The 20,593-nt window shown below is 38.2% G+C and overlaps 2 protein-coding genes across 2 annotated transcripts; one reads left to right on the top strand and one right to left on the bottom strand.

Moving 5' to 3' along the window:
* The first annotated feature begins 313 nt into the window (after window positions 1–313).
* Window positions 314–11,827, top strand: LOC141828227 (uncharacterized). Its single transcript, XM_074715609.1, is given in 4 exon segments — window positions 314–337; window positions 8,689–9,471; window positions 9,473–9,631; window positions 11,459–11,827. Coding segments are annotated over 3 exon segments (1,068 nt in total). The 5' UTR covers window positions 314–337; window positions 8,689–8,709; the 3' UTR covers window positions 11,606–11,827.
* A 78-nt stretch (window positions 11,828–11,905) lies between these two features.
* LOC141828226 (putative pentatricopeptide repeat-containing protein At2g01510) lies at window positions 11,906–14,609 on the bottom strand. The gene has a single exon (XM_074715608.1). It carries the CDS (start codon window positions 14,440–14,442, stop codon window positions 11,992–11,994), a length of 2,451 nt encoding a protein of 816 aa, XP_074571709.1. The 5' UTR covers window positions 14,443–14,609; the 3' UTR covers window positions 11,906–11,991.
* Window positions 14,610–20,593: the final 5,984 nt, after the last annotated feature.

The raw sequence follows: 20,593 nt of genomic DNA on the forward strand, positions 1-20,593 counted from the left end.
TAGTTAATCAGCGAATGCCACTGGGCTATGTGAAGCTTTATGCCTACCAGGTAAGTTTATGTTCTCTCTTCTGTGGGTATTTTAGGCAACCATGTAACATGAGAGTTTACTTGGATTTTCTTCAGTTGTTTAGAGGTTTGACTTATATTCATACAGTTCCTGGTGTTTGCCATAGAGATGTTAAGCCACAGAATGTTTTGGTCTGGCTGCAGTTGCCATTTTTTTTTGTCTAGGTTTATCAGTTAAAATCTATTAATTACAATGAATCACTCTCTTGCAGGTAGACCCTCTCACTCACCAAGTCAAGCTATGTGATTTTGGAAGTGCGAAAGTGTTGGTATGCTTGCAAAAAAATATTTTGAAGATTTGATAGTTTAACTATGATTAACTACTGAAGATTACCTTCAAAAAGAAATTGAGCACCGGGAGATTCACAACTGGGAGAAGCAGCTGAGGAGAGGGAGCAGCCGGGAGAACCAGGCGAGGAGAGGAAGCAGCCGGGAGAAGGTGCCGGAGGGAGGAGGTGCCGCGCGAGCAAGAGGTCGCCGGAGAGAGGAGGTGCAAGAGGGAGAACTTCGCCGAAGGGAGGAGGTGCCGGAGGAGACTTCGCCGGGAGGAGAGGTCGCTGGGAGGTGCCGGAGGGAGGAGGTGCCGAAGCGAGGAGGTGCCGCGCGAGCGAGAGGTTGCCGGAGGGAGGAGTGTTGGCGATCTGGATCTTTGTCCCATGTTCCGGATTCTATTTGCTCCGAGAAGCATAGAACCCCACAGGACAAAAATTTTATCCCGCCCGGATCAATCGACAAAATCTTCAAAGAAGACTAAGTCGATCGATCCACAGGATCGCCGATTCTAAATTACTACGGTTTTAATTATTTAGTTCTAAGTACAAATAAAACTGCGGAAAATAAATTTATACCAGAACCCGGTTTGAACCTCAGAATCTTCTGCTGTATTCCTTATCTCTTTCTCGGGCGTTGTGTGGGCAACGATCTTCCGAGAACTAAGGACTTCAACCTCTGCTGGATGAAGCCTTGGATCGCCTTGCTTCTTTCTCGAAGCAGCTTCGTTCTTCCTTGCCTTCACCTTAGATCTGACCACCACTTCAATGAAGAGGTTCGACCACCAAGAGCAAGGAAAGAAAACAAAACAAAGAAGAAGAAGAAGAGAGAATAGTGGTCGGCCAAGAGAGAAAGAGAGAAACTAGAGCAATTGCGAAATCGAAGAGATTTCGTATGCTATTCTTTCGTTGTGTCTCCTTGGCCGCCCCTCCCCCTCTCTTTTATAGCCTCCCAATGCCCAATCAATCCTTGGCCGCCCCCTTTAATCTAGGAGTTGATTTGGACTTGTTTCCATAAATAACTTCCAAATCTAGAAAAGAATATGCGCCGATTATTTCTTCCCTTGATTGCTTGACGACCCCCTCAGTTTTTTTATTAAAAAAACGTTTTCATATCTAGGAAATAGGTGGCCGGCCAAATCAAGAGGATTTGGTTCAATTTGTGAACCAACTTTGTATTAAAGAGAAATAAAACCGAACCGAAGAGATCTCATCCATCGGATGCAACTTAACCTCATCTAACGGTTCTAATATAATCTACTTTAATACAACTTAATTGCTCCAATCTAACGGCTACAATTAAATGGCTTTGGGCGTGAACCAAACTCGGTTCACCTCGTGAACCGGGTTTTGCATTTAAAGAGATTTAAAACCGAATCGGAGAGATCTCGTCCATCGGACGCAACTAGATCTCATCCAACGGTTCTAATCTAATCTCTTTTGATCCTCTGTATTTATTTCGATCCATTGGATGCAACTTAATCTAATTCCATGGATACAAGCTGATCTCATCCACTAACTCATCCTACGGTTGAGAACCAATCTCATCCATCGGTAGAGATTAAATCTCATCCGACGGCTGAGAACTAATCTCATCCGTTTGATTGCATCTCTTAGAGATTTCTTTAGGCTACAGCAGGGACCTCGAGGAGGTATTGGATCTGGCCTTCTGATGGGTTTCGGATCCCGTATTCAACTCCGAATACACACCTACATCCATCAATAACGATCCATTCCACTAGAGGATCATTATTGCACTACCAATCTAATCCCCAAATTACGTTATGAGTTCCTTCTTATTATTTTATGCATTGCTCCCCGTGTTTAAGATATCGTATGTCCATCAATTATCTGAGTTCACTGACAACTCAATAATCGACATCTAAGACCTTGAATAGTACCACTCATCCTTATTGTCAGTCGGACTAAGTCCACTTGCAAGATTTGACATGACAATCCTTATGAGCTCTTCAAGGGGACATCATCAGCCCTACTGGGACACGGATTCCTTCTATAATTAATGGCACACCATATAAATAGTAACATCACCCAACTTACCGAGAATATTTGATCTGACGGAAAGATCTCACCCTTTGGTAAATCAAAGCAATAATTACTAAGTATAGGTGCCCATTTATTACATCGGGATTAAGAGTGCATAAGTATAATAACAGAGGTCTTGTTCAATTTACGAGTCAGTGTAAATCGAACAACCTCAATGGTCCTACTCAATACACACAAAGTGCACTAGTGTAATTCTACAGTCAAGATAGACAGTCACCGAATTACACTACAACCGTTCTCGATGGTTTGTCCAAAATCATCTTGGTTGTGAGCCTCAGTTTATAATTCTACAAGGAGCTGATAATCATGATCTTCTGTGTCTCACAGACACCATGTTATCTACAATGTAAATTAAGGGGACATATTGCAAGTCTAATCTATTGCAACCATTTGACCAAAACATGATTCCTTTATTTCATAAAATGTTTATATACAAAAGAGCTAGTCTTTTCAGTATAATCTAACGAAGTTAAATTCCGTCGCTAAATTAGTGACGGACTATTTTCTTCCGTCGCTAAAGTAGCGATGGAATTTTCTAATCCGTCGCTAATTAGCGACGGAATTAATAATCCGTCGCTAAATTAGCGACGGAAGTTAAATTCCGTTGCTAAATTGGTGACGGAATTTTTATTCCGTCAGACCCAATTACTATTCCGTCATCGACATGCGGGGGAAAAAATTGGGGAAGGGGCCAAATCGCGATTTTAGCGACGGACTTTTTATTCCGTCTCAAACTTAGCGATGGAATAAAATATTCCGTCGCTGCTAATTTCCTTATTTAGCGACGGAAATAATTTCCGTCGCTAAAATAGCGACGGAAATATAATTCCGTCGCTATTTCCGTCGCTATTCCCTGTTATTTTTGTAGTGTACCCACCACCATAGCCACTTAATTATTTGTGTCAAAAATGTGAATGAAAATTGATGAAATTAACTCCGATTAAAATGTAAAATAATTTTACATTGAAAATTTTATGATAAAAAAGAGTTGGTTTATATTATACAAATACTATTAGATGAAATACGTAGCTTGATTTACACTAAAATTAATAGACTTTATTTGATTTACGCTAATACTAAATGCGAGATCAAGGTGTGAAGTCGAAGATTACACCTTCTTCAACTAAGAAACCTCATTCTGCTCTCCAACGGTCACAAGGATAAAAGATGTAAATTAAGAACAAGTCAGCTAGGGCTATATATATATAGCAACATGATTTGCTGTGCATTTTCCTGTGCTTGTAGTATCCGCGATTGAGTATGCGTTCGGATGAGTCGGAGCATTCGGAAGTGATCTGGGTGTCCTGCGCATTCAGTCGTGGATGAGTGTCGCACATAAGAAGGTGTGCATATTATATAATTCTGATATCATGCATGATACTTGTGCATAGGGTGTCCGGATCACTTTCAGACATCTCAATGTGCACTGAGTCATGGACGTTGCATATACAGAAAGACGCATAGTATATATATGAAATACTTAAGTAAACAAATAAAAGAATTATAATTTAAATTTTAATAGAAGTGAATATTTTGAGTTTTAAATATGTATAAATTATATTTTAGATTTATTCGATAAGATGAATTAGGAAGATTGGAAGTCTTAAAAATAAATATAAAAAAAAACACAAATGCCCGTTTCCAGCACTCCACCTGACACTCCTAATGGCCAGGGCCTTTGGGGCTTGGCCCCGAGACCAGCCCCTCCCTCAAGCTCGCACTGCTGGCCTCCCTCACCGCCGGCGACCCAGGTGGCGCTCCCCTGGCAGCCACCGCTACGCCGGCAGAAATGATCACGAGAACCACCATGAGCAAGAACACCCCGGTCGACGACGCCACTCTCCTCGACCTCATCAGGCAGCAGCAGGAGTTGGAGTTGGAGTTAGTTAGTTGCAGAAGGTAACCGGCCGGGGCGTGAGATTAATTAATATAGCTAGCTAGGTCCATGACTTCAGTGCCCTTCTGCATGGAGAAGTACGTGGGGGTGGTGGCCGGGAGCGGCCGTTGCGGCGGAGAAGACGGTGGCTCGGCTTTTAATTTGGAATAGTATTATTATAAGGGGGAAGTGCTGCGAGGAAGGGGGACAGGGCTTGGGGAACGAGAGGAGGAGGATTAGTGCTGTTGCTGCTGCGTGCGTGAGAATCTTTCTACAGATTTTGCAGGTTTCGAGGGTTCGTGGGAAGTTTGGGGTTTAGTAGGGTTTAGGGTTTGATAGGGTTAAGTAGTGTGTCATAGGCCGGCAGTTGCTGCATGGATTCATGCAGTGATTGATGCAACTTTTATTTTTATTTTTAAAATTAGAGTTTGCAGGCAAATGATTCGAGCTGTTTATTAATTGAAATTTTATGGTCAAGGATTCATTCTTATGCAAAAAAAAAATAAATAAAATAAAATTCATCACCTTAGCGGCCCTACACGGTCAGTCCTTACGTCACGACGTAGGAGGGTATTACTTATCTTCGCCAGAATTCAAACCCTTGCCCTCTTCTGCAACTCTGATGCGTTGTAACCAACTCAGCTATATCCCGAGGGTGGTCAAAGATTCATTCCAAGTATAGAATTCATGACTCTAATCAATTAAAATGAATTCGAATACATTTGTTTGATACCTTATGGGGCTTCTTGTTGGTTGTATCTGATGAAACTTTCTATTGGTGCAATTATACTTTAGCTTAGTTATGTTAAACTAAGGTGTTTTGATCTTTAATCCAAGGTTTAAGTTTGAATAATTATTTAAGTTTTTTTTTTGTTAACCTAGGTATCTATAACTCATTGAACTGATTAATCTTGGAGGTGATTAGTTCGACCTCACAAAAAAATTTTATTGGTCATCAGAGTAAATTGATAAGCACAGATGGATCCGGGCAGGTAACTCAGCATTATAATTTGTAGAATCGTGATCCTATGCAGGATCGATCTGGGATCAGGATCGGATCGGTTGAGATCCGATCGTAGAATCGTACATCCTACCAAAAACTCTTGAAATTTTATGACATATGATTAATAATTAGAAAAAAGTCTAAAAAGGTCATTTGCATATAAATAGATTAATAATTTTGTATATAGATGCAATCTATCGTCCACTCGACACCACAGATGACATTACATGTATAAATTTAAATTAACTAGTAATTTAGCTATCATTCTAGCACAATAACACTCAATAATATTTATATTTTCATATCACAAAAATGAAAGAGTATAAAATTTCTACTAACATAATAATAATATAATAATTGCATTTAATCACAAGAATGTTTCATTGGTTCACAAGATACTTAATTTAAAGGCCAACAAAGTAATTGACATAACGGAAGCTATTGAAACATTTGATTTGACATGAATATCGAAAATAATCTTCTAAAGACATGTTGATTCCATATAATATCAAGCAATAAACATCTAAAAATTTATTATTTTGGAGAAAAGAAACGATTGGATGTTATTGATTAAAAATTAACTTAAAATAATTAAATAGATGTTTAAATAGTCTTTAAAACCCTTGACGGTAACTAATTTTGCAAAAGTTGAAAATAATTTAAATTATAAAATAGTCTAAAAGATAATAAAAAAAGATTAAAAATCTTCCAAGCTTCTAAAAATGCTTTATATGATATTTTTTGGATATGAAACTGGGTGGTTATGGGTGTAACCTCGAAACTAACTAACTAATTAAATAGATCTCTGAATACTCTTCGAAATATATTATAAATACTGTGGTTAATCTCGAGTAATAAAAAGTTAAAATCTTTTTCAAAAAGCTTCTACTGGATGATCTTGCTCCTGATCTTGCTACGATCCTATCGATCTTGCTTGATCTTGCTCCCGACCTATTGATCCTACATCCCACTGAATTCTGTTAATGATTCTACAGTAAAAAAATGATCCTACACGATTCATGATCGATATTTTGGTTGTTCCAAATCGTAGGATCGTACGATCTTATGATCCATGATTGTGACTTTGCAAAAATGGCTTAACATCACGTGTGGTTCGAGCATTGCGGGCATTCGATAGTACCCAGCGTGAGAATAGAATCTTCATTGCATGAGTATACCACCCTATCACTTACCATCGCACCATTGCCCGGGGACTTGGATAATTATTTAAGTTAGATCAATATGATGCAAGTATTGAAAATTAATATGGTGTGCCAAATAGATCAATGTTGATAAGATATTTGATAAGTGGAAATTATGATGGGTCAAGGTTCAACATATGCTTGACAAGTGAAAATCTCAATGTGTCAAAGTTTATCATATGTTTGATAAGTGAAAGCTTTGACAAGTCAAGATTGATTGGATGCTTGACAAGCAAAACTCTTGACAGATCAAGGTTGATCAAATTTTAGCAAGTAGAAGTTTCGACATGTCAAAATTGATGAGATAATTGGCAAGTGGATCTTCCAATCGGTCAAGGTTGATATGATGTTTAGTAAATGAAAGTCGCAATATGTCAATATTGATTTAATGCTTAGCAAGTGAAAGTTTGATTAAACCAAAATTGATTTAATGCTTAACAAGTAGAAGTTCTAGTAGGTCAAGTTTAAGCAATGCTAAATAGATAAGAAAGTTCTAGAGGCAAGTTCTTTTGGCAAAGGAAGTTCCGAAGACAAGACATCTTGGCAAAGGAAGTCCTGAAGACAAGGTGACTAGGAAGACCTAGAGGCATGACATCTTGACAAAGAAGTCTAAGCGAGAGTAGAGTCTATATGTCACATGTAGTTTGAGTTTTCAGTAGACTTTGACTTAGGCGATAACTCGATTTTAGAGTTAGTCATAGTTGATCATCCAATTGATTGAGCTAGTTTGGGGTAATCTGTCTTATTGAAATATTATTGCTTTACAATAGATGATTTTAATGACATTATTGTCATTAACTTAGTTTTATTTTTGGATGTCATACAATAATCAAGCTATTTTTATGATTTTAAAATAAAAGAATTACGATGAAAATGGCAATTAAAGTATTAAACACTAGTAGAGAAGAAGAATTATAGGAAGAGATAGTTTAAGGAGGAAAGGAAAGTTGAGAGTCGAAAAAAGCAATAATAACAAGATGGGCGGAGTTGGAGGGAGGAACCAAGCTTGAGGAGAGAAGAAGAAAAGAAGGGTTGCGGTGGTCGATGATGTAGAAGAAGAAGAAAAATGACGGTTTGTCGATGAACGAGGAGGAGAAGGATAGAGATGGTCAATGTAGAGAATAAAAGAAAGCGAGAAAGACGAGTCACGAAGAATATGGGAAGGCTTAGCAAGGACACGAACTACTTATTCCATAGCTCAAAGGGTGTCAAGTTGACAATATAATGGGTAAAATAGTGTTATTTGCAAAAAAATATACTTGCAAAGCTATTTTTTATAGTCAATTAAGACCTCAAACATAACACTAAAGAAACTCATCTCACTTTCTAAATTGCACCTTCACAATTTTAAAATCACCAAAATACTTCTCCTACCTCTAAGCCTTTAGCATCATTACTTCATCTAATGCACTAGAATAAAATTTCCAACTTGAAAACTCTCTAGACTTTTTGATAACTTTAAAGCCATGAAAAAGTGAATAAATGATAAATGGGCGGGGAAAGTGAAAAAAAACCACAAGGAGATCTCATAAGGTCAAATGTTTGACTTGACGACTTTGCATACGGTAGACGCATCACCGTTCAATCCGACTCCATCACCAGGGGCCCGCACCGAAGATAACATCGGACGGTCAAAAGCATAGAGTCGCATAGGGTTTATATGCAGTTGTCTTCACACATCATGTTCATGTTCGCCGTCTCTCCTGGGCTAGTCGAGGACTTCCCCATCTTTCCTTTCTTCCACTTCTTCTCTACGCCTCCTTCCATCGAACTCTTCTTTTCCAAATCAATATTTGATTTTTGTTTTTCCAAACATCAATTTCAAGGGCTCGGCAATCGGATTGAGGAGGCGGCGGAGTTGAATTCTTGTTCTCCTTTCGATTCCAAGTGGCGGAGTAGTTGATCTGTGTCGCAGTTCTTCTTCCCTAAGAAAGACTTGCCGTAAAAGAGGTGACTTTAATTTTCTTTCCATGTAATCGATTTCTTCTCGAACAGAATATCGATCGAAACCTTGTGCTTTTCGTTTAGTTTAGCTTCAATTTTCTCCTACAGAATCGACAACATAGAAATCAACGAAGAATTTTCCATTTACTTCCTTAATTAGGTATTAGGTATTACGTAATTATTGCTACTCATGAACTTGTTGAATGCTTGGAATCACCTGTACTGATTTCTAATGTTCTTAGATATCTTGGCTACTGTGCAGATTTTAGGGATTGGTGCTGCAATGGACGCCCCTGAATCAGATCCTTGGCCAGTCAAGGAGAATGTGCCTTTGTTTAATTGCGATCAGTTCGACAAAGCGGTGGCACGAAAGATCTCGCAACTACTGCTCTTTGGATTGGCCACAGCTTGTGTGGACAATACAACTGGTCTGTTCAAGGGCCCTGCTTCAGTGGCTGTGGTCATTAGGAAGGAGATGGTAGACTATCTCAAACAAAGAAGTCAAGCGTATATTGCAGAAGCCACAATCCAAGGAGGTGCTAATGCCACATCAGTGGATGAATTTCTTGAAGGTCCGACTGAAGTCGTGTCTGTTCTTATTGATGAGTTTGTTGGTACAAAGAGGAATTTGTTCAGTCGTGTTTCGGGGTGGTTATCGAGTGAGGGCCGAGAGGAAAAAATAGATGATTTTGTGCAGGAAATGGAGACAAATGCATTTTGGCCAATGGATCGGAGGGAAGTGGTTGCGGCAATTCTGATTCGAAATGTGGATTTGAGGAATGTTTTCCACTGTTCAATGAAGTTTGATTCTGCAGAACAGCTTGCGGAGCATAAAAACCAGTGTGGATATAGGACATTGAATTGCATGAACAATGGATGTAAGGCTAAATTTTCTGCTATGCATGCAGAAAAACATGACTTAGAATGTCCTTTTAAGATTATCCCATGTGAGCAAATGTGCCCAGAGATGATTATGAGGCGCGAGATGGATAAGCATTGCGTTACTGTATGTGCAATGAAGCTTGTGAATTGCCCTTCAGTCGCATTTACTGTAAGTTGGCTGTGAGTCAGCCTTTCCTCAATGTAACCTTGAGAAGCACTGCTCGGAATTTCTTCAGTCGCATTTACTGTATGTCCTCGGAGTGATTCACAAGCAAGAGGCTTCGATGGAAGAGTTAAGGATGCGTGTACAGTTGCTCGAAAAGGTGATATTATTTCTTCAATTTAATTCTATTATCATTGTCACATTTTCTTTGGATCTTTGTCTAGTTAGAATTATACTTCCAGATCTAGATCTCGATTTGATTGTATCATGATTATCATATTGTCCTTCAACTTGTAGTTGCTAGTCTAAAATTATAAATGCTTGTATTTGCTACTTGTTTCAAGTGGAGATAGTACAATGTCCTAAAATAGTACAGAAATAATACTGTAACATTACATACTGAGTTTTATGATCCAATCGAAATTAGGTATAATGCAAACAGCATATAGGACAACCAACAGGATATCTCGAGGATTAGTGGAACCTTTCTTAAAATGTTATTTGGCCATGGAGCCTCTTTTAAATTTCATCTCAATCCTCTCAAGTTCCAACTACTAAGACGCAATGCCATTTTTAATGTGGGTCAATAGATTTTCCTTTTAGATTGATAGTTCGTGCCAATCTTTCATGCATGACAAATATTACGTTATATTTATGAAAACTGATACTTGTTAATAGTATCTGAATATATAAGTTAGAAGTCACTTGCCTATAAATTTATTAGACACACTGTCTGCAAGATCTGCTAGGTGATTGTGAAATCGTTTGTTGATTGTCAGAAGTATCTAGGCATAAAGATTGCAAATAACTTAGGAGTAAAACATGCATTCTTTAGACAGAGATGCTTGATGTATGCTGCTTTTCAACACTATGCAAGTGGTAAATGTTTAGGGTGAGTCATAGAGGATTGGGTTATAATAATTAAAAAGTTGTCAAAAGCCTCATTAATCTAATTACAGAGTGGATGTAAGCAAGGTTGTTAGGATTGTGTTCCTACATAAGAACAATCTGGGGTTTGTAGGTTCGAGCAGGATCTTAAATCTTACAATTCAAAAACAATACTTTTTGTTTATTAGGGATCTATAACTCATAACATTTATTATTTTTCAGTCTCTAGAATTATTACTACATCAAACATTACATTCTTGTAATAGTGTAACACAATTAACACGGATAGTAGATATATAAACAATGTTAAACATTAAGCTGTTACATTTTAGGTATGAAATAGTAATTTTCTTGTCAATGAAAAAACTAAAAAGATTTCTTCTCAAAAATTAAAAAGGCTTCTTATATAATTTGACTTTTTACGATGGTACGATGTGATGGTAACTTGCTAAATTCGTTAGAACCGAAGCCAATTTAGATCTTACTCAGGATATGGGCCATTGAGGGAAATTTAGTCTATAAACATTTTCTTACTTTGGAGAACAATATTAAAAGAAAACATCTATAACTTGTTTCCACATGTTATTGAAGCTAAACCAAAAGCAAAGAATGGATGTGTTGGGCAAAAAGGAAATCCAATCCATCAATTTCTAGTCCTCTAAAAGAGGTTAGGGCAAGGAAAAAAGGTCGCGAAGCAACTTCATGCCTTCCAAATGTCGCCGGTAGTGATGTTATTTGGATACCACCAATGGACATGAGTGTAGCTTGTAAAATAAAATCTTAACAATCAATGTGAAGCACATCTAAGCTTGAAATCAAAGTTCACATTAGGAAACCTATCGACTTCGCTTGTGAATTAACTCACAAATTAGAAATATAAATTCCTTGCATAGAACAGTTGAATCATGTTATTTTCTGGTAATCGTGCACCGTATACTTGTGTCAAACTAGTTATGCATGAAAAATGTCAAGTGTTCATACTTGCCAATGTTGTTATCAGTTTGCCAACCTAGCTATAAAATAGAGGGAGTAATTACTTATTTCCATAACTCTGTAAATTTCAAACACAATGTTGAAGTCGATCTTCATGGTTTTGCAGGCGCACTCTATAAATGAATTATCTGAAGCCTTGGGTGTGAGATCGCTTACGCTCGTGATTAAGGAGCAAGAAGCAAAGATGAATAAACTCGAACGCAATGTCAGTAAAATTCAGAATCAACAAGAGCTGATCAAGAATACAAAATGAGCTACAAAATTATCTTCTGCCTTTCTTCAGTCATAATCTCCGTTTATTTATTATTTGGAGTATACAAATGATTTCTTTGCTATGTAAATTAGATGGATTTTATATCAATATAAGTTCAGGAAGAGGTGTCCCAAAGCTGCCTTGTCTGGGATGGTTTCAAACTTCCAACTTGGATATGGAATGGGGATACAAAGGCTATCCATGATCATTTCTTCAATGTTATTTCATTTGTTATGATAATTGCCACAACAAAAACAGGTTTACCATCACAATTTGTAATACCCCAAAGGTCATTATAGATACAACAATTATTAGATCTTTATCCCACTAAGTGAAAAAAAACCGAAAGAACAAAACAATGCCCTTTGTATGTCTTCTCTATGGAGCTACCAAAAATCTCCACAAGAGCACAATCCATCCTTGAAATGGTGGAACCTACTTGAATCCCTCACAGTGATTTCTCTCTTGACAATCTTGGCTATCACCTTAATTGCGGCATGGCAATCTGTGCATGCTCGTATGTTCTTCATCACAACTATAGGCGTTCCAGGCGCCGTGTTTAGGATAGTGAATGCAATCGCTAGCCTTTCACTGTGGTACCTCAAGGACTCAATTTTGATCTCTTCATCTACCAAATGAAGTGCACAGCCAGTATCTGGCCTATAACCTTCCTTGTTCATCTCCTCACTTAGCTTATCAAGTAGAGCTTTGATCTCACTAATCTGAGGATTCATGTTGTCATTGGAAGAGAAAACAAAGATTTTGTGCATGATCTCGACCCAACTATATGCTGGTTCCTTCCTCAGTCCTCGGTCCCTCATCATCTTCTTAACCTCGGCAGCAGCTTCCCATCGGCCAGCTCGAGCATAGACATTTGACATGATGACAAAAGGAGCAGAATCCTTGATATTCATACTAAAAAGTCTATCAGCTGCATGTCTAGCCAATTCTTGATTCCCATGTATCCTAGATGAGTTCAGGATAGAGTTCCATATGATCTGATCGGCCTCGAACGGGATCTGATCGACTAGTTTTTCCACCTCATCTAGCCGCCCGACACGACCCATCAAATCTATGACACAAGCATAATGCTCTCTCTTTGGCTTCAGTCCATATAATTCCCTCATGGAATGAAAATACTGTAAGCCTTCTTCCACGAGGCCATTGTGACTACAAGCAGAAATAACAGAGAGGATAGTGACAGAATCTGGTTTGACATCCTGCCGAAGCATTTCTTCAAATAGTTCAATGGCTTCCCTACCCTGTCCGTTCTGTGCGTGTGCAGATAACATTGTGTTCCATGAAACTATATTCTTGTTCACCATCTCATTGAAAATTCTCCTAGTCAAGATAAAGTATCCACATTTTGCATACATGTCGAGAATTGCACTCCCCGCAAACACATCAGACATGTAACCGCACCGAATTACGGTAGAATGTAGTTGCTTCCCGAGCGAAAGCAAAGCTAGACTAGAAGCAGCTCTCAAGATACTTGAAAATGTAGCTCTATCAGGACTCATGCCACCTCTTCTCATCTCGCAGAACAGTCCTACGGCTTCTTCGAATAGCCCATTCTCTACATAGCCTGATATCATAGCAGTCCATGAAACTGTGTTCTTATCTATCCCATTCCTGAATATCAACACAGCAGTCTTGAGATGACCACATTTTGAGTACATATCGACAAGGGCATTGCACGCAATGTTATCGCTTGCCGACCCTGTAAGAATCACTTGAGCATGGATCTGCCTCCCCATTTCAAGATCTGGTAGACCTCCTGCAACACTTAGCAGACTTGGAAAAGGAAACTGACCCCTATCAAAACCAAGGAACTGCATCTCTTTAAGGAGCTTAATTAGCTCCTCGATGTGCCCATCCCAAGCATAGCCGGATACCATAACATTGTAAGAAACATTGTCCCTCTCTTCCATCTCATCAAACAGTGCCCTGGCCTCAGTTAAGCAACAGCATTTTGAATAGAAATCCAGCAAAGAATTGCATACGAACACGTTCCAACCGAAATTTGTCTTAACGATGAGACCATGAATTTGTTGGCCTAGTCCAAGATTAGACAAACCAGCAGCAGTGGCTAGAATTCCAGAAAATGTGAACTGAGATGGCTTCAGCCCCAAGTTCCTCATGGTGACAAACAGCTCCAATGCCTCGGAGTAGGATCCTTCTTTTGAGTGACCCATTAGCATTGCATTAAAGGTAACAGAATCCCTTTCTGGTGCCTCATTAAACAACTTTCTTCCCAACTTGGAATTGCCGCACTTGCAGTACGAGTCCACCATGGTATTGTAGACCATAACTGTGTTGCCGAATCCAGACTTGATGATGTGCGCGTGAACCTGAACGACACAGCTCCATGTATCTGCTGAGCAGCAAGAACTCAGCAACGCCACGATCGCCACATGATCAGGACTGATTCCCGACCTCCACATACACCGGAAGAGGTCAAAAGCTTCTTCAGGTCGGGCAGCCTGGGAGTAGGCATTGATCAGGATAGTCCACGTGACGGCAGTGCGGTCTGTCGTGCAGTTGAAGAGTCGACGAGCCTCTTCGAGGTAGCCAGACTTTGCGTAGCCAGAGATCATGCGGTTGGCAGTGAAGGTGTTCTTCATAGGCATTTCGTCGAACAGCTTGCGTGCTCTCAACAGTTGCCCCTGATCAAGAAGAGACTGGAGGTGGTGATTAGACTGGTAGGTTTGCAGATCAAAGCCAGTCTTGATCATGTGAGCGTCGACATGGAATGGACTGACGATGGACTTGAGGCTTACTTGTTTGGAAGGAAGACAAGGGATGGAGGCAAATGCTTTGGGTTTAACTAGTTTCATCACAAATGCGATAGGAAGATTCTCAAATTCCCAACCAAAGCTCTCTGTTTCTTCGATTAGAACAATAAAAATCCGATTTTTATCAACAAAACGTAGAAGAAAGCCGAGAACAATCACAGGGTGATCTCGACCTCATCTGCACCCTTCCCAGCGACCACGACGCAGCCGCCGAGACTCGTCCTCATCGGCTTCCTCGCCGCCCTCCTTGTTGCTGCTTCATCCTGTGTCGACCCGTTAGCACCCTGCCTCGTTGTCTTCTCTCCTTCGAACTCGAGTTTCCTCTGCTTTATAACCGATTCCGACATTTTTGAACCATAGATTTTATATATATATAAAAATAAACTATTTTTCTACTTTTTAAAGACTTTTTAATTGTTTTTTTATTTTTTAAACTATAGTCTAGACTGAGCTCAGCATGGCCAAACCGTGTTAGGTGACTGGTCCAGGCTTAGTCGCATGGCCCTGTAAAAGTTTTCATTGGTCATTAAAATAAATTCAAAATATCATAGACGAATTTTGATAGATCTAACCCTTATGCTTTCGGAGCATAATTGAATTGGTTAATATGGAATAAATTTATTGAAGTGGACAAAAGTCAAATCTCAATGAAGCCAAGGTAATGTCCTCCTCCGTAGTAGTCAACTACAATTTCTCGATTTATCTCCACCGAGTAATCCCACATGATCGACTCCACAATCATCTGTGAGAAGGTAAATCAAAAAGCTACAATTGATTACTACGGGGAGGGCATTGCTTCGGTTTCATCGAGATTCGATCTTGTTCACTTTAACAAGTTTATTCAGTAATAACCAACTAAACTATGCCTCAAAAACATTATCATGTTTATTCATAAACATTAATAAATCGATTACAATGTTATTCATTTAATTTAATGAATCATCCAATCTTATTGATTTAACTGTTCGTTTGTTTATTGAAAGAGCATAATCAAACTCTTACCAAGTCGAAAATTAAATTTGATCACGATCATTTAATTTATTTACAACTCTAAGAATGATGCTTGAAGGTACATTGTTGGGACCGGGCCGAACCACCTAAAGACCAACCTTCGATTGAGTCCATGAGACTGACTGGGATTTATCATTTTTTTGAAGGTACATTGCTTTTTTTCTGCAAAGCAATTTTGCAGAATAGCATGCCACATATGAGAGATTAATCCAAATTGAAGCTAAAAGGGTATATAAGATCAACTTTCACCCCAAACATTAAACTAGGCCAACCTTGGACGAGAATCCATATGCATACATTTATACATATATACGGATTGTACATTGAGTCAAGAAAGACCTTGCGAGTCAAATGATCAGACGCTGAGCAGAGGAAGCTCAAACAGATCTGAAAGATTAGATGTTTGGCAAATGATAAATGAAGGTAAACTCCTGAAGTGGAGAGGTTTTTCTATAAAGAAGAACAAGGACGAGTCCTCATTATGATGACAACCTTAGGCAACAATCCGACTAAGAGTTCTACTCGTATTTCAAAGTTGAGAACGATTAGTTGATTAACTATCTAAGTAGAAATACTTAGCAATTGTATTATGTTATATTCTGTGTTAACTTTGTTTTGTAGGATTTGGGTGACTGAACGAGTTAATTAATCCGTCGACCAAAGGGTTCGGGTGATCGAACAATAAGGTTCAATCGATCATAAGTTGAGGTGGCACAGTGTGTGATTTGGCAGCTGAGATGCCCAATGTGTTGATGTGGAATTCGAGGTGGGAAAGAATAAGTCTCAGATGATTGACGTGGCAAGGATAAAGATCAGCTAGCTGATGTGGCACGAGGCGCGGTCAAGGATAAGCCCTACGAGGTTGACGTGGTCGAGGATTGACGTTAAGGTGCTGATGTGGCAAAAGGCAATGGCAGAATGCAGGTTTGGTTGACCGAACCTATACACTGATTGATCGATAGACCGGATCTGGATCCGATTATCGAGGGGATCAGGCGATCGATTAGTCGGATTGGGCGACTGATTAGTTGGATCAATCAACTGATAAAGTGTTATATAAGGAAGCTTGACTAGAGGCTTCAACATCAACTCTAATATGTCCTCTTGTTATCGTCTTGTTTAAAATCTCCATCGCCAATCTGCTATTCTCCTTCGACAATGAAGCTTCGCTAAACTAGTCTTGTTGGTATACATTTTATTTAGTCTTTTCGTGCTTTCAATTTTAAGGGTTGGTAAACTTGTTATCGCACCCTATCTTTTGTAAGAGGCTAATCTTCGTCTCCGAACAGTTGTTCAGAAAAAGGATTATTAGTGAATTGTCCAGTCGCAAGCGATCATCGATCACAAACTTTGAAGTAGTAACCAGAGGCTATGAACGAAGTAGAGACAAATTGAGTGTTTGTGTTGTTTTATTTTTCCATTGCGTGTTTTACTCTTAAGTGTTGGGTTGCAAGGGTACAAATATAGTCTCACATCTAAAACACATGGAAAAGATCATGGGTTTAAAAAAAAAAATTAAAATGAAACTTTTTGAGTAGAGCCCAAGAACAAAACCATGAGGGCTTAGGCCCAAAGTGGACAATATCATACCATTGTGGAGATATTTTGATTCCATCGGTACTAACATTAAGTTTGAAAAGAAAAAAAAAATTAAAATGAAAAGCGAAGTGTGTTCTACACATCTGAATATTTAATCAATCCTTAATTTACTATTGAATATTTAATTAGTCATTAATTAGCGATTGATAATTTAATCGGTCCTTAAGATTTAAAAATTTATTGTTAATTAACGATAGATATTAAAATCAATCACTAATTTAACGATCGAATAAATTTTTTATTGCTATTTAATGGCGATTATATTTTCGATCGCTAATTTAATGATTGTTAATTTTCATCATTAATTAGCGACCGAATTGATCGTTAAATTAGTGATGAAATTTAAAATCGATCATTAAATTAGAAATCGATTAAATTGTCGATCGCTAAGTTAATGATGGAATTTGAAATCAATTGTAAAGTAACGACTGATTAAATTTTGATCATTAATTGAATTACTTTACTCTCTCCGTTCCTTTCCTTTCCTTGATTCATCCCTAATTTCTCTGCTTCGCACTACTCAACTATGCCAATTTCCCCTAAAACCTAACCACATTCTCGTTATATCCTCTTACTAGACCTGACCACGATTCGAAATCGATGGTTCGACTGTTTCTCTTAGGTTAACCCTTAACCGGTTAACTATCCAAGACAATTATAGTTCACTTTTCAGAACCGTTGGTCTACGGTTCAGAATCGTCAGTTCCTGGTTCGATTCACGGTTCATTATGATTCATGACATGACAAATGATATAAATACAACAGCCCTCAACCATTTTGAACTGATGTGAAGATGAGGTGAACAAATATGGTGTATTTTATCAATGAGTTATGAATTTATGATGAACTTTTAATTTTTTTTTTAATTCAGATTTTTTTTAATTCATCTATTAAATAAATCTAAAACATAATTTATATAATTAATTTTTAAAATATTTATCTCATATGCAACACGCCCGTCAGGGCATTACTTTATATTTTTTTAAGTAACGAGTCTGAGATTGCGAGAAGATGATTTCACTAATTTAATTACTAATGACTTATTATATCTATGCATATTAAAAGGGTGATTTCACTAATTTATTTAATCAATTAGTAATAATACAACTAAACATAAAGAGTTATTTACTCAATTAGTAATAATACAACTAAACATAAAGAGGGAGTCTAATTCAATATAAAATCTCAAAATACTCAAGTAAAAATCTTAAAATAATAATATATATTTTTTAAAGGTAAATATTATATATATGATAAAATAAAGGTATATATATATATATATATATATATATATATATATATATATATATATATATATATATATATATATATATATATATATATATATAAGGTGATAACGAGGAAATTCTGACAGATCAAGGTTTATCAAATGCTAGGCATGGAAAAAGTCTCGATAGGTCAAGGTTGACTAGATGCTAAGTAATAAGAAGTCTCGACAAGTCAAGGTTGACTAAATGTCGGACAAAAGAAGTTTTAATAGGTTGAGATCAATTGAATATCAAACAAAACGAGAATTTGGCTTTGGTAAGATTGAAACAAGACTATTAGTCAATTAATAGGGTGTATCAATTGTAACAGACGCAGAACCTTAAAAATACAATCGCTACAATATTGCTATAGTACTACTATAATGTCATTACAATGTTATGCAGACTATGAAGAGTATTTTGCTAAGTACAGTTGACTGATAGACACTGTAGTAGTGTATAGAAGCTTCAAAACTCATCAGAAACTCGACTGATGTCATCAGTGGACTGATGAGTTTAATTAGTTGACTGATGACACTGTAATAACGAGTAAAAATTTCAAATATCGATTAGAAAACTCAACTAATGGTATCAACCAACTGATGATGAGTATCAATCGATTAATGTCAATTAGGAGTCAAACAAAAACTGGTCGATTCGAATGTGAGATTTGACTGATTGCTATTAGTCGATTGATCAGACATATTAATCAATTGATGTTCAAATAATCGATAAAATCAAATAGATTTTAGAAAGTTTAGAGGTTGTTCAATGGCAAAAATTGTGTTGGAGACTATATCAATCGACTGATGTTATCCATCAGTCGATTGATAGGTGAAAATTGTTGGTGCAATCAACCTCAAGTCAATGTTGACCAAGTTGGCCAAGCTCGGTTTGACTCGAGTTGGAATTTTGATGTTTGATCAATATGTTGATAAAATGTCAAGTAAGTCTAGGTTGACTGAATACTTGATGATGAGAAGTCCAAGTGGGTTATGGAGAACCAGAAACTTGGTACGAGATGGAAAGTCCAATATGGAAGTTGGCACGAGGAAAGTCCAAGTGGGTCAAGGTTGATCGAACACTTGGTGAGTGAAAGTCTTTACAATGTAAGGCAAATGGAGGAAAGTCCTTGCGGGCTGAGAAGACCGGACGTAAGGCAAAAGGGAAGTCCGAGAGGATCGAAGAGGCGAGCTCTTGGCACGGGAAAGTCCTTACAAGGGTAAGGCAAATGGAGGAAAGTCCTTGCAGGTGAGAAGACCGGACGTAAGGCAAAAAGGAAGTCCAAGAGGGTCGAGGAGCGAGCTCTTGGCACGGGAAAGTCCTTACAAGGGTAAGGCAAATGGAGGAAAGTCTTTGCGGGTAAGAAGACTGGACGTGAAGCAAAAGGGAAGTCCAAGAGGCGAGCTCTTGGCATGAGAAAGTCCTTACAGGGTAAGGCAAATGAAGATCAAGAAGGTCGACGACCAAACTCTTGATCAAGCGAGGAAGTCCAAGAGGTGAGCTCTTGACATGAGAAAATCCTTATAGGGTAAGACAAATGAAGATCAAGAAGGTCGACAACCAAACTCTTGATCAAGCGAGGAAAGAACTCGGTAAGACTTCATTTCAGCCACTTAATCCTGGTGTCAGTCAACTAATTTTAAAATTCAGTTGACTGGTTTTACACTTTAGTTGACTGGGTTTATACTCAAGTCGACTGGGTTTATACTTCAGTCGACTGGGAGCGAACAGAAGGTAAAATAACTCAACTGGATCTTCACATCAGTCGACTGATGGGAAAAACCAGTCGACTGAAATTTAAATTCCAACAAAAAATCAGGTGTGACTTCATGTCACGCCCCGAGAAGGCCGTCCAAAAAATTTCGACAGCATCTCCCCAGTAACTATGACAATTCCCTAAGTACATGCACAAATACACGGCCACAGGCGGCCGAAAAATAGAACTACACGTCCAATAGACACACACAAACATAGAATAAGGCCCACACGACCACACAACAGCTAACACATGCATACTACTCAACATAATCAAATTTTACGAAACGAAAATATCGTAACTCCAACAAAATGCATAACTACAACGTAAATCCGACACGACTACTGTAATATGATAAATCCAACCAAGACTACAATACAAACCACAAATACATGTCTTCGAAGTATGAAACATAACTAAAAGAAAACAACTATTCTACTACCAACAACCTTCTGATGTGAGACAGCAGCAGTCGACCGAAACTCCAAGCTCCAAGAAACCTATCTTCTACCTGGGGAGGAAACAAAATAACCCCAGGGTCTGGGTAGTAAGCATT

The sequence above is a fragment of the Curcuma longa genome, chromosome 4 (genome assembly GCF_044706935.1).
Source record: "Curcuma longa cultivar G26 ecotype Majalengka, Jawa Barat chromosome 4, ITB_CL_G26_1.1, whole genome shotgun sequence".
NCBI lineage: Eukaryota > Viridiplantae > Streptophyta > Magnoliopsida > Zingiberales > Zingiberaceae > Curcuma > Curcuma longa.

Bases quoted from the DNA above. Each gene is read 5' to 3' on its own strand.
- LOC141828226 (XM_074715608.1), bottom strand. From the start codon at position 14,442: ATGAAACTAGTTAAACCCAAAGCATTTGCCTCCATCCCTTGTCTTCCT.